The sequence below is a fragment of the Convolutriloba macropyga genome, chromosome 2, assembly GCF_964194025.1.
Source record: "Convolutriloba macropyga chromosome 2, txConMacr16.3, whole genome shotgun sequence".
Lineage (NCBI taxonomy): Eukaryota > Metazoa > Xenacoelomorpha > Acoela > Convolutidae > Convolutriloba > Convolutriloba macropyga.
In genome coordinates this window covers 10,601,329-10,616,995 of record NC_134469.1, presented here as the reverse complement: position 1 = coordinate 10,616,995, position 15,667 = coordinate 10,601,329, and the positions used below count along the sequence as shown (strand labels likewise).

General features: G+C 37.7%; 1 protein-coding gene across 1 annotated transcript in view; it reads left to right on the top strand.

The window, feature by feature from the left end:
- LOC142334810 (neuronal acetylcholine receptor subunit alpha-10-like) overlaps positions 1-15,667 on the top strand; it is a 76,052-nt gene that overhangs the window by 24,454 nt on the left and 35,931 nt on the right. Inside the window, exons 8-9 of the mRNA XM_075383135.1 lie at positions 1,375-1,675; positions 2,518-2,842. Of these exons, the coding sequence (XP_075239250.1) occupies positions 1,375-1,675; positions 2,518-2,842 (626 nt within the window). The remainder of the gene's footprint in view (positions 1-1,374; positions 1,676-2,517; positions 2,843-15,667) is intronic.

Genomic DNA, 15,667 nt, shown 5'->3' with positions numbered 1-15,667 from the left:
CAGATCCAGGCTGACTACAACTGAAATTTGGTCAACATAATCCCGTGTGACTTGAAAGTACTATTAAAATTTTTTGCAAAAGATTTTGTACAGAAGAAGTGAGCGAATTATCTTAGATAGAGCTCTTCATGACTAAACGAGTAGAGTTGTGCCTTAATTTTTTTTCCAAAAAGAGCGATAAAAATCGATAGCAAACTTTTAACAGAAGGAAATTTTCTGAACTTTTAGTTCGTAGATTAATGCGGGCTAAAAATTTTTTAACAACATTAATTTAATATTTTTTCTTTAACGAAACTGAATTTTAAGATCCATAACTTCGCTGTAACGGAAAAACTGCAAATTTGCATTATTTCTGAACATCGGATAGCAGTTACTTATTATAGGTAGACAATTCCGTGTTTCTTTTTTCATTGCTCTCGAACAAAATTTGAAGCACTTTTGGTAGTAATGAGCGTTTTTTATGCAAAAAGCACCACTTGACAGTTTTTGTTCTAAAATATTCACTAGGGACACTAGGATAAACTGATAGCTCCTGAGGACTTTAGTTTGATGAGTAGCTCTCATTGAGCTTTACTAAGCTTTAAGTAAACTGTTCAGCGTAGTTGCTGAGCATCGCTTGAGGGGGACGAAATTTTCTGTACGAAAAGCAATTATGGGAAGGGGGCGTTGGCATTGCCCGTTAAAGCTAACCTCTTAAGCTCAAGCTAACTGCAGCTAAAGCTAACCACTCGCCTGCTGATTGAAAGCAATTCTTTTGATGGTTATTTTTCGCTTTCAATTTTGTAATTTTAAAACTAAGTTTTTTATCATTAAACTTTTTTTAATACAATAAATGAAAGCGGTCAAAATGATGGTGATAAAAAGGGACTTCTAAAATTCAGTTTTCATTGAAATATTTTTTGACCGCTCTTTCTTATCATTTAGTGGATATTAGGTTGTGTGATTTCTATCAATCATTAAAGGACACTCAATCTTTGAATCTGGTCTGTCCCTCCATGTTAGTGAGCAGATACGATTACATATTGATGTGTAAGCTTAGCTTATTACCAGTTTTTTTTGCTGAACAGGTCTATATTACTCTGATATGATCGCTGATCAGAGAGTGAACAGACTGAAAATCAATGCTGTTTTTAAAATTCAATTTGTTTTCTGTTTTAAAATTCAATGCTGTTTTTACTCTGTACAGCATTTGAATTTTTTTGTCTGAATTTACATTTTTCATGGTAAAAAGTGACATGATCGGAATATGCTCATAGTAAAAATACAGACTGAGAAATACAATGATTCAGTGCTGATTTACCATATGTTACTATGATCCAGGATATAGCAACACATAAATTGTAGAGCATTTGATTCCAATTTTTTTGCTTTCAGTCAAGTTGACATCCAGGTGTTTGACTACGATGCTGGATCTCTGGCAGGTACAGGGTTCATAGAACACCACGAATGGGCTCTATTGGAACACACAGTCCTCAGAGAGGAGGTCACTATTGACGTCACTCTAAACACAGAACAGAACAAACTTGTTTATCCCTATTTACAATTCATATTCCTGTTTGAAAGGAAGCCCGAGTTCTTTGAGAAAAACGTCATCATTCCAACAGCCATGATTTCGGCTTTGAGCACCATCGCGTTTCTTCTGCCAAGCGAATCTGGGATGTTTTTCGATCACATGGTATTTGCATTAAGCCTAATGTCCAGTGTTAGGACTATCGTCCGAAAGGGGTTTAGCCGACAGGGAAAAATTTAAAAATTCAGCCGACAGCTTTTGTCATATTCGACCTCAAATTTTCTTGCTCAAAATATCACGAGGTCGATCAACTATAATAATTTGTGTGCTATCGGACTGTAGGCTTAAATTCTCATTTGTAGATTATCGGCTAAATACCCAGTCGGCAAAATAGGCGGCCACCCTAATTTGCATAGTCATTATAAAAAATATTACCCATTGTATGTAATATGAGACTCCATTACCCAAGGTCTAATTTTGTGGAAGCTATCGAGAGTTCTTGGATATCTTATTACCATAAAAAGCCTGAGGGTTGGAGGTCGGTGGCATATTATAAGCATCAAGTTTTTGTTCAATAGAAAAGTCCTGGACGACAATTTTCATGCCCTGAGCATGATAATAGATGAAATAAAACCTATCTGTTTTTATCTGCAAATTGGCGCTGACATTTTTAATGCAAAATTGGTACTATACTTGAACGACGTCAGCGCACATCTACAAGATTTTCTCCGATTCAGAAACTGATTTTTACATAATTTTATGGGATCTTTTCCAATTTGTGTCCCCCCAAAAATATGTTACGTGCGTCTGGGGGTGCAAATAATATACACCCACTAATCCGGATAAATACTACAATGAAAACTACTGCAAAAGCTTCAAATTTCCCTTATTCAAGTTAGAGAAATGCTCATACAACAGAGGTGTGGTCCGTGGAATTGCCAGACAAACAGTAATTTATAAAAGTAGATCAATTTTAAATTTAAGATCTTTCTTTAAAAAATTTGCAGACCGGAAAACATCCTAAATACGACACAGGTGAAAAAATCACATTCTCGGTAACTGTCTTCCTAACATTCTGTGTGAACTTACTTGTCGTGTCCAATCACGTTCCAGCATCATCCGAGTCGTTTCCTATAATCGGACATTACTACATCGCGTGTATCGTCATTGTAGCAATTTCCATATTTATTACCACAATTATCTTATCATTCCATTTCAAAGGCGAACACATGCATTTAAACCCAATTCCTAGAATCGTGAAAAAATTCATGTTCAACTTTATTGCTCCCCTTTTGTGTTTCGAAGCGGACAAAACAGCCGGAAGGCTTTACAGTAAAGTTGTGAAAAAGAAAACATCGTTTATGCGTTCGAAAAAACAACACAAGTTCAGCACTTTTGAAACGAGGAAAACAAAATCAAGCTTCAGTTTGTCAGCGCATCAAAGCAACGCTGGAATTTTGCTAAGTTGCACGAAACTGAACACAAAATATAGCAAATTCCCACGCGAACTTCAAATGCGGCAAATTTTGCTGCTGCTTTTGAAAGTTGAAGATCATTTGCGGGACGCAACAGTTGAAAATATTTCGAAACATCAGCGGAATATTTTGAGTGAAGAGTGGAAAATTCTGTCGCGTATTTTTGATCGATTTTCAGCAATTGCTTATGGTATTGTGACAACTGTGTTTACTGTTTATTTCATGCATAGTATGCAAAACAAGCCGCGTATTAATTTACCAGAGCCTTATTTTATGAACCAGACGTTTGATTATGTTTATGACTATTCTTAAGCCTTTTTGTAAAGAAAAATAGATCATTTGTGGGATCTATTCTGTCCCCCCCCCCCCCCCCCCCCCTCCACAGCTTAGTAAGCATAAATTTTTTATGAACCCAGGCGCACGTGCTATTTTCTTACATAGTAAAGTTCTATATAACAACACATAATTTGTAATTGGGGGTCATAAAAACACTGGGGGGGGGGGGGGGGGGGGGGGACAGAAAAGATCCCATTTGTGAATGACTATAGAAGTGCTGTTGATAAGTTGTGCTGGGTTTTATATTCTAATTTAGATAAACATTTCTAATTAATTTTCAGAATTTGCTTCTTTCAATAGTTAAAATAGCGGAACCGGTTAGGTTACAATATGGCCACGGATGGGGGAAGGGGGTTGTATATGTAGGGGGTTGTACCTGTTTTTAAGGAAATTATGAGGAACACTATTTCATTAAAAAGTTAATTGGTTCAGCTTATTGTATTATTAAGAGATGTGAATAGAAAGAAAATACTGTGGCAAAACGTTTTAAAGAAATTTAATTATTATGCCTCATATTCATCACCTTTAAAGGCTGTTCGCCATTTTACCCAAGGCACGAAAAATGAATGCGCCAATAACTTTATCTTAGATGAGCAAACAAAATTCCCTGTCAGATCAATTTACAGTTGTCATAAAAAGATCGTATCTGAATTCCCGGTTCTGCATCAGGATTAATCGTTTTTGATAACGCGAAAATTCTTTTCAGTGTCAGTGCTGAGAGATGCTACATAATTATCCGAGTAATTGAGTAATCTTGCAGCAATATAGATAAATCTTTAACCACTAATGTTGCCTATCTTAGATGAAAATTCTGAAACATTGAGAACACACACACACACACACACACACATATATATATATATATATATATATATATGCGGTTCCTTTAAGTTACTGAAAATTAGTACATCACCGTATACAACTGTTGTCACATAGTCAACAACAATTCGAAAGTCAACGAACAAAAAACGAAGTAAAAGACCTGTTCCGGACCAAAAATTGACATGTTCTATTTCAGATAATTTAGATAAAGTACAATTGATTACCCGTACCTGATTGTCATACTATTTCAGTACTGAATCACAAAAATTTCAGAGGAATTTTTGGAAATTTTCAGAGTACAATTCTGAACCTAGATAAACATTTCTAATTAATTTTCAGAATTTGCTTCTTTCAATAGTCAAAATAGGGAAACCGGTTACAATACGGCCACGGATGGGGGCAGGGGGTTGTATATGTAGGGGGTTGTACCTGTTTTTAAGGAAATTATGAGGAACACTATTTCATTACAAAAGTTAATTGGTTCAGCCTATTGTATTATTAAGAGATGTGAATAGAAAGAAAATGCTGTGGCAAAACGTTTTAAAGAAATTTAATTATTATGCCTCATATTCATCACCTCAAAAGGTTGTTCGCCATTTTACCCAAGGCACGAAAAATGAATGCGCCAATAACTTTATCTTAGATGAGCAAACAAAATTCCCTGTCAGATCAATTTACAGTTGTCATAAAAAGATCGTATCTGAATTCCCGGTTCTGCATCAGGATTAAACGTTTTTGATAACGCGAAAATTCTTTTCAGTGTCAGTGCTGCGAGATGCTACATAATTATCCGAGTAATTGAGTAATCTTGCGGTAATATAGAAAAATTTTTAACCACTAATGTTGCCTATCTTAGATGAAAATTCTGAAACATTGAGAACATACATATATATATATATATATATATATATATATATATATGTATATATATATATATATATATATATATATATGTGTATATATATATATATATATATATATATATATATATATATATATATATACATATGCGGTTCCTTTTAGTTACTGAAAATTAGTACATCACCACATCACCGTATACAACTGTTGTCACATAGTCAACAACAATTCGAAAGTCAACAAACAAAAACGAAGTAAAAGACCTGTTCCGGACCAAAAATTGACATGTTCTATTTCAGATAATTTAGATAAAGTACAATTGATTACCCGTACCTGATTGTCATATTTCAGTACTGAATCACAAAAATTTCAGAGGAACTTTTGGAAATATTCAGAGTACAATTCTGAACCTAGTATGAACTTAATGGACATCAATTCCCTATTTGTTGGTTTATGGGTTTTCGCTAGCGGAATAAAAAGCGTTTTTAACTGAGTACAAAACTTAATTTCTCAAAATGAGAGAATAACAAGAATGATATTTCACAGTAGAATTTAGAGATTTACAGGAGAGATCTGATTATCAGATCAAGATGGTGATTTGATTTTGGGGATGGAAAGAGGCTCAAAAATCAGCTGTATAAATACCCATTATCAGTGCGCGAAAGTCAAGATACAAAACTAATCTTAGCACCATGATTTACAGTGGGGGTCGCAAGGGTTACCGAATATGGTTTGCTTCTGCAAATTTCCCAGAAATCAGTCGCAGGGGTTACCACAGATGGTATGCATTTACACTTTTCTAAGAATTCGTTCACATTTCCGCTGATATCATAAGTATTCAATACATGGTGGGAAGTTTTTACATCAAATAATCTCACTCTAATATTAGTTATCTAGATTCACCAATTTGAACCGAATACTGACTCTAAGCACCATTTCTTGACAATACTTTTATATAAATTCTGTTATCAAAATCATTTTGCTCTTGTCTTTGTAATCCGGTAAGTTAAACTTTTTTCTAATTCCCACTAAATTTAAGACTATAGTTTGATCAATATTCTAACACGCCCCTTCAGACTTGAGCTGTTTATTGGTAGGAACATTCAAGTGTCTGGACAGATTGTTGACTGTGAACATGATGTCTGGCCTCGTCTGTTTGGCCAGATACAGAAGTGATCCAACAAAGCTTCTGTAGATCTTCTGGTCAACTTCTTCGTCTCCGTTCTGTGCTGTCTAAAGTTTCAAATTCAAATCAGCTGGATTTCTTGAGGTTTTGCATTGATTCATTTGAAACCGCTCAAGAATTGTTTCTATGTAGCGTTCTTGGTCGACTATGACCTTGCCTTCTTCTCGTCTGATTCTTAGACCCAGAAACCAGTGTAATCTCCTTCTGTCTTCCATGGGAAATGTTGCTTCGAGTAGTGCCTTTTCGACATCGGAGATCACTGTCATGCTCCTTGATGCCACTATGATGTCGACAACCCAGACCAAGATGAAGGTGTGACCCTCTGTCTCTGCTCTTGCGAACAAACAATGGTCATTCCTGCTTCTGGTGAACCCCTGTCTCAGTAGGAAGTTTGCAAGTTCCTTATATCATTTGTTAGCTGCCTGTTTCAAACAATAAATTGATTTATTCAGTCGACATACTAACTTCTCCCCATCTGATCCTTGTTTTACAAACTCCTGTGGCTGTTCCAGATACACTTCTTCCTCTATTGGTGAGTGCAGAAAAGCCGTCTTGGCATCGAACTGGTATATCACATGGCCCTGCTTCGCTGATAGTTGAAGTAGAATCCTGAATGTCTCTGGCTTACAGTTAGGCGCAAAAGTCTCCAGGTAGTCCAGTCCTTCCACCTATTTGACGCCTTTCGCCACAGAGCGTGCTTTGTATTGGTCCACTTGACCAATGGGTCCCAATTTCACTTTGTAGACCCATTTGCCCGGTATGACGTCCCTGTCTGTGGGTGGTCTCACTAGGTTCCAAGTCTCGCTGTCTTGGAGTGCCTTGACCTCGTCCTTCATCTCGTCTCAGTGTCGTTTCTTGAGTGTTCACGCTCTCTGCGTCATGCCACTCCTCCGTTATTGCAGTAGATGTGCCCTGCTCATTTTTATTGCCATCGTCTTGATGACCAACATCTGTGTGCCAGGTCCCCAGTTGCTGTGACCCCTCATCTAGTAGGTTGGGCGTCTCTGTGTTGTCAGGAATTGAGCCCACTTCGGACTCATTTCCGCTGATATCATTATCATTCAATCCATGCTGGGAAGATTTTACATCAATTAATCTCACTCTAATATTAGTTATCTAGATTCACCAATTTGAGACGAATACTGACTCTAAGCACCATTTCTTGACAATTCATTTATATAAACTCTGTGATCAAAATCAATTTGCTCTTGTCTTTGTAATCTGGTAAGTTTAAGTTTCTTTCTAATTTTCACTAAGTTTAAGATTATAGTTTGATCGATATTCTAACACGCCCACCCAGACTTGAGTTGATTGCGTGGAGTCTTTTCCATCAAAACAGTTCTGAGAGTTTCTAATTTTGATACGAGTAAAGATTTCGTGAAGATGTCGGCTGCCAGTTTGTCAGTAGGAACGTAATGAAAAGAAATAGTCCCATGTTCTGTCTTGTCCCAAATGAAGCGAAATTTTGTCTCAATGTGTTTGCTCCTCTTGTGCATGACTGGGTTTTGGCACAATTCGATTCAACTCTGGTTGTTCTCTCCAATTGTTACTGGATGTTTCTGTTGGATGCCAAAATCCTCCAGAGGATGTTTCAGATACAATGCTTCTTAAACTGCTGCTGCCATGTCCTGATATTCTGCTTCTGATGAAGAAAAAGCAACTGTGGCCTGCTACTTGACACCCCAGTTGAGTGGTGCGCCACGTCAGTTGAGCTTAAAGTAGTAGCCCGTCTTTGCTTTTCTGTCGTTCACGTCACCAGACCAGTCTGCATCACTTTCCCCCGCTAAATCATAACTAGCTTCTTTTGTGTAAGTAAATTTTAAACCTTTTGAACCTTGAAGATATCACAGAAGTCATTTTTTGCACATCCAGTGTTTATTGGTAGGAGCATTCAGGTGTCTGGACAGAATGTTGACTGTGAACATGATGTCTGGCCTCGTCTGTTTGGCCAGATACAGAAGTGATCCAACCAAGCTTCTGTAGATCTTCTGGTCAACTTCTTCGTCTCCGTTCTGTGCTGTCTAAAGTTTCAAATTCAAATCAGCTGGACTTCTTGAGGGTTTGCATTGATTCATTTGAAACCGCTCAAGCATTGTTTCTATGTAGCGTTCTTGGTCGACTGAGACTTTGCCCTCTTCTTGTCTGATTCTTAGACCCAGAAACCAGTGTAATCTCCCTGTGTCTTCCATGTGAAATGTTGTTTCAAGTAGTGCCTTTTCGACATCGGAGATCACTGTCATGCTCCTTGATGCCACTATGATGTCGACAACCCAGACCAAGATGAAGGTTTGACCCTCTGTCTCTGCTCTTGCGAACAAAAAATGGTCATTCCTGCTTCTGGTGAACCCCTGTCTCAGTAGGAAGTTTGCAAGTTCCTTATACCAGTTGTTAGCTGCCTGTTTCAAACAATAAATTGATTTATTCAGTCGGCATACTAACTTCTCCCCATCTGATCCTTGTTTTATAAACTCCTGTGGCTGTTCCAGATACACTTCTTCCTCTATTGGTGAGTGCAGAAGAGCCGTCTTGACATCGAACTAGTATATCACATGGCCCTGCTTCGCTGATAGTTGAAGTAGAATCCTGAATTTCTCTGGCTTACAGGTAGGCGCAAAAGTCTCAAAGTAGACCAGTCCTTCCACCTATTTGACGCCTTTCGCCACAGAGCGTGCTTTGTATTGGTCCACTTGACCAATGGGTCCCAATTTCACTTTGTAGACCCATTTGCCCGGTATGGCGTCCCTGTCTGTGGGGGGTCTCACTAGGTTCCAAGTCTCGCTGTCCTGGAGTGCCTTGACCTCGTCCTTCATCTCGTCTCAGTGTAGTTTCTTGAGTGTTCACGCTCTCTGCGTCATGCCACTCCTCCTTTTTGCAGTAGATGTGCCCTGCTCCTTTTTGTTGTCGTCGTCTTGATGACCACCATCTGGGTGCCAGATCCCCAGTGATTGTGACCCCTCATCTAGTAGGTCGGGCGTCTCTGTGTTGTCAGGGATTGAGCCCACTTCGGACTCCTTGATGATCACATCTCAAACTGCCACAACCTTGCGTGTGTTGGGTACGTACACCAGGTATCAGTTGTCTCCTTCAGTGTTACCCACAAATTTTCTTTCCAGTGCCTTGGGTTCAAGTTTGCTGGCATCTCTGTCCCGCTTCCTCATGAAGACTGTGCACCAAAAATAGATAGTTTACTAATTGAAAGCTTAGGTTTCTAAACCTCGCATCAACTCTGCTGGTTATTTTTCTTCTTGTCTCACAACCAAGTTCCTGATCCTTGTTGCATGGAAAATTGCTGCTACCCACATCATATTGGGAGGACGCGAGTCAATGAGCAAGCATCTTCCCATCTCCAGCTGAGTCCTGTTGCTCCTCTCAGCTAACCCATTCTGTTGTGGCGTCTCTGGTATGGACTTCTATTGTAGAATGCCTGCATCTAAACAGTACATCTTGAACTGCTTTGAGAGAAACTCCTTCGCAATGTCTTGTCTCAGCTTCTTGGGCGTCCCCACACTGAGAACAAACTTCTTCAGGCTGGCTAGTGCTTCACTCTTTGCCTTAAGCAAGTCCACAAACACGAACTTCGTGTACTGGTCTGCAAACACAATGCAGAACCGGAACCCTGACAGTGACTCTACTCTGAAAGGTCCCATCAAGTCTGTGAACACCCTCTCCAGCTTCTCTTCTGCTTGGGTCGCTGCCACTCTTGGTGCTGGAGTTTTTGTGATCTTGGCCAATGCGCACACATTGCATACATCATCGAGATCCCCCACTGTCTCTGGTGCATTCCCGACCATATCCGCTTGATTCAAGTGACCCATTCGTTTGTGCCACTTCCTTGCACTGTCAAGTTTCACGCTGTTGGAACTCATCTTGAATTCTAGAACGCTGCAGGGTAAGTAAAACAAACTATTTTCTTGTGTTAGTTTTACCCGAGTTCCCTTCTGCAGCTATTTCCTTTCTCGAAAGTGAAGCTATCTCCCCACTCCGTGCAACTTGAGACTTATAAGAGGATTGAAGAGTAGTCCGACACACACAAAATATTTTTGAATTCGCATTGGAATTCCCCTGTTTTTGAGGGTATCACTCTGGAAGCCTCTCCGTTGGGATTTCTGACCACTGATTGAATGGGCACAAAGTCCAGGAACGCATCGATGTTCGCCACTATGTGATCTCTGCAACCACTGTCCACCAGCATGCCTGCTGTCTTCCATTGGGTAAGAGCTGCCCAGTATTCCTCGTCTGGTGAAGACAAGGTTGGACCCATTGCCACTGACTCATGTTTGCCTCCATATCTTTGTCTCCTGCATGCCCTGTCTAGGTGACCTTTATCACCACACTTGCTGCATTCTGCTGTCTCCTTCCTCCTGCAGTCCTTGACAAAGTGTCCGGGGACGCCACACACAAAGCAGTTGCCTTTCATGGGTACCTTCTTGAAGTTACGCTTCACTGCCAGTGCCACTGAACCACTTTGTCCCTTGTGCCTCTGTGCTGTGCTCTCAAGGAAGTTCTGCAGCCTTTTCCTCAACTCTGTGAAGTTCGTTGCCGGGTTAAAGCTTTCCTGTATAACCAAAACTTTTATACCTCATTGGCAGACCATTGAGGACCAAGGCGTTGAAGAGGGCCTCTGAGACTGATTCCCCTGCTTCTTGCAGCTTTGTGAGCAACTCCTGTCCTCTGATGAAGAAGCTATGCAAATCCTCAGCATCCTTGAGCTGCCGTCGAGCAAGCTGTGCCACCAAAGTCACCACTGTTGGCGTCTCCACACTCTGAAATATCTCTTGCAAAAGCTTCCAAGCCTTTGCTCCATCTCCAATGCCGTCATCTCCCACACAGTCAAGTCTCATCAGCATGAGGGTTGTTGCATCTAGAGTCAGTGCCAGATGGCACCACACATTGTTCCGTTTCTCCTTGATGTCTGCAACTTCTTATATGCATCCTTCAGCACCTTGTGGTTCTTCTTTTCATCATTGCTTGCCCCAGTGGCTAGTGGTGCAGGCTCATTGGGTTGCTGCTCTGTCCCAAGTAGTGATTTGTAGAGTGCTTTCGCCTGCATCATTGCCACAAATCTTGTGCTCCAGATTGGAAAGTCCTCTGCCTTTCCTGTGTAGGTCAGCAGCTTCACTGTCTGTTGATCCATCGTAGTTTGAGCAGGCAAAACAGTTGTGAAAAAAAGGTATTAAGAAGAAAAGGATTATGACTGTCAACAACAAATTAGATTTGTTTTACAAATTAGTTTTATGACTTAGAAAATTGCCGGGCCAATAACCTGTTGGGTTGTGGGTTTTTGCAAGCGGAATAAAAAGGGTTTTTAACTAAGAAGAAAGTTTAATTTCTCAAAACGAGAGAATAACAAGAATGATATTTTACAGTAGAATTTAGAAATTTACAGGAGAGATCTGATTATTACATCAAGAGACTGATTTGATTTTGGGGATAAAAATGGGCTCAAAAATCAGCTGTATATATACCCATTATCAGTGCGCTGAAGTCAAGACACAAAACTAATCTTAGCACCATGATTTACAATGAGGGTCGCAAGGGTTACCCAGTATGGTTTGCTTCTGCAAATTTCCCGGAAATCAGTCGCAGGGGGTACCATAGATGGTATGCATTTACACTTTTCTAAGAATCCGTTCACATTTCCGCTGATATCATAATCATTCAATACATGCTGGGAATATTTTACATCAAATAATCTCACTCTAATATTAGTTATCTAGATTCATCAATTTGAACCGAATACTGACTCTAAGCACCATTTCTTGACAATTCTTTTATATAAATTCTGTTATCAAAATCATTTTGCTCTTGTCTTTGTAATCCGGTAAGTTAAACTTTTTTTCTAATTCTCTCTAAGTTTAAGACTATAGTTTGATCGATATTCTAACACGCCCACTCAGACTTGAGCTGACTTCGTAGAGTCTTTTCCATCAAAACAGTTCTAAAAGTTTCTAACTTCGATACGGATAAAGATTTCGTGAAGATGTCGGCTGCCAGTTTGTCAGTAGGAACGTAATGAAAAGAAATAGTCCCATGTTCTGTCTTGTCCCAAATGAAGTGAAATTTTGTCTCAATGTGTTTGCTCCTCTTGTGCATGACTGGGTTTTGGCACAATTCGATGCAACTCTGGTTGTCCTCTCCAATTGTTATTGGATGTTTCTGTTGGATGCCAAAATCCTCCAGAAGATGTTTCAGATACAATGCTTCTTGAACTGCTGCTTCGTCGAATTTAAAAATATTTGAAAAAGCACATTGATAAAAATATCCAAAACGGAATCTGTGGTGTTTTTTAGTTTTTGACACTTGTTAAACAAATAATGTTTCCATTGCTTAAGCTAATTTACTGACATCATATTTTCTACAAGTCATATTTTTCATGGATCATTTTATTGCTGAGTGTGTTTCCGAAACTTTTACCTTCGAAACTTGCATTAGTGATCGTTGTGCTCCTTTATTAGATCTAGGGATTCCCAATGAAAAAATCTTTAAAAATTGACATCCTTTATGAGCGTTTATTAAAAAAATTTAACGGAACCCACAATTTTAAGATTCTCTTTGCTTTACAATCTGCTTTACATTTCTCTCTCATTGATGAAAACAATGGACTTACAGATCAGTTATCTAGTTGAACAGTCAAGTACATTACCAGATAGATGTGCTTAAACAATTCAATGCTGAAAAAGTGTGTTGTAAATGCAAAATGTCGAAAAGCCATAAGGATTCAAAAGAAAACGTTCAAAAATAGTTAACCTTACGAACGGAAATGATTAGACCCGCTTGTGTTCTGACCGGATATGAAAGGGAAGAAACAGTTAAGAGTGAAAAAATTGCCCAATCTTATAGAAAAGTCACAATTTTCTTGTCGATTAAGAAAAATTGTCAAACTTTTAAGAACATTATACGTCCTGAAAATCAAGTCAACAAAAATGTATTACCGAATAACTTTAATGAACTTTTTGCAAATCTTAGCGCAAACCTATCTAAAAACTTTCATTAATTGCAAAGCAACAACTTTAAAGGTTTCAAAGAATTTTGTGTTCTCAGAAATTACTCCAAATAAAATCCTATCAACAGTTAGTAAAATCTTTTTAAAAAACTCGGTTTTTGATGATGGCTTCAATTAATAAAGTCCCTAAGTTGTGTTTGCTTGAACTTGGAGCCCCCTTAATTGACATTTTAATCAATCCTATTCCGAAGACTATTTTCCAACTCAATTTAAAAGACCACTCCTCAAATTGGGCAACAAAAAAAGAAAGGTAGTGAAAATATTTACAGGCCCCTTAAGTTTTCTCAACTCTTTAAACAGTAATGAACAGTAATGAAAAATGGTAACGCAAATAACTAGAGGCCCATATCTCTACTGAATTTGTCAATCACCGTTTTTGAATAAATAATACGTCGTTTTATGCCATTGTTTCTGAACAAATACAAAAAACTGTGAAAAGAACATTTTGGATTCAGGGAAAAACATCTTATACACATGCTGCTCTTAATTTAACTGAAAAATTCGAGAATTCCCAGATGAAAAAAAAAATAGCGACCGGGTCTTTTTTGGGAATTGAAGACAGCATCTGCTAACGTAAAAAATGCCTACTTATAAAAAAAACTTGAAATGTGCGGTTTTTCTATAAAAAAGTTTTATCTCCAACTGAAAACTATCTGAAAAACATAGCGCAATGTGTTAAGATAATTCTGTTTTATCTAGTTTTAGAAAAATGAGTGTGGCGTTTCCCAAGGACAGAAATTGGGTCCACAATTGTTTCTAATATAATTCAAGGATCTTAAGGAGTGTGCTAAATGTAGTAACATTCATCTCTGATGGCACGCAAATTGGTTTCCAACTATTTCGGTTCCCAACAAAAAATCTCGTCCAAATATCTATGTGTTATTTTTGATCACAATTTACATTAAAGGAACACATCCCATTTAACCAATAAACTGAGTAAAATTTGTGGTAATTTTTACAAGATGCAATATATATTTAGAAAAAAAACAACTGCTTTTGTTCTGTAATTCCTATGCCAAAAGAACATTTGGTTTCGAATTTTTTGTAAGGTAATTCTTCTAAAACAGAAAATGAAAAAATCCATTTTTTATCGAAAAGATTTTATTGGATAATTTGTTTTTCAAAGAACGGTTGAGCCAACCGGAAACTTTGTCACTCAGAACATTCTGCTACCAATTTTTGAAAGAGATCGTCTTGAAGTGCTCAGAGAAGTTTTCAAAGGAATCGGGGGTGAATCACCCTGTAACTTCCTTATTGCAAGCATTAGTTTGCATAAAATGAAAATTAAATGGAAGATGAACAACATGCGTCCAGTCACTCGCTATCGGATTAAAATAATGAAATTTCAACACGAAAAACTTTTAATATAGCGTTCAGTTCTGCGAAGCTGAATAACTTAATTCAGATAAAATTCAAATCAATGTCGGGCTCTGAATTTGAATCATTTTAAACTAAATTTTTAATCTAAATATTTATTCAATAACAGAAGTTTAATTGAGAACTTTTTTCATTCACTCTCATCATCAAATGTTTTAAGCGTTCGTTAATCTTTGTTCTCTGGGAAACCTTTAAAGAGTTGAACTACTCATAAGATTGTTGCGTCCAGGCAATTGACCATTTCTTATTACGAATGTACTTAGTAATTGATTTGACATTCAAATTCAATTTCAAGTTCCATCTACAGTTGGAATATGACGATTCAGTACTGATTAACTCTGGGGTACCTGTATAATCTTAATGACATTCAAAATGATCATCAAGCTTTCATTGCTTTTAGAATCATACCAGAAAACAATTACAATTTCTCTGAAAGCTTTTATTCTTTCAACATCACATATTTTGTTTTGAAGAAAACAAACCAGATTGCGTAAATGTCGACGCTAGAGTTTCTCCTTTTGGCGGTAACTCTTCTTTAATCAGTTTTATCTTATCAATTTCTCAACAAATTGTCTCGAATAACATATTACTATAAAACTGTTTGCTCATTACGAGCGTACATTTGAAAAAACAATCCGTATTTACTTATAAATTCCACTGAAAAATGCAAAAAATCTTAGGAAAGTTTTCTGGGTGATCGCAATTCCTTTCAAAGAGAACTATGTCTAAAACAATTCATTTTTTTCGCAGTACAATTTGATATGATTTCAGTCCTTTTTTTAGGCAAGTAAATGTTGTGCTAAAAATCGTGCTTTTAAAGTTTGATTCATAATATCCTAAAAGTTTTTTAGAAAAGAAAACTTCTGCATTTTTGGCCTCTTTGTGTTTAACTTTATCTAGAAGTCCACTCCATGTCTTTTGGGTCTGATGAATTGTAATCTTAGTTGAAAATTTCTCAAACTAATTCAAATAGCTCTCTTTCATAGTGACTTCAAAAAATTCAAAAGTTGTCCAATACTGATGACAATTCTTGCGTTACTCAATATTTGTTCTGACTCCACTCAGTCGGAGAAGGAAGAAAATATATAATCAAAAGGTTT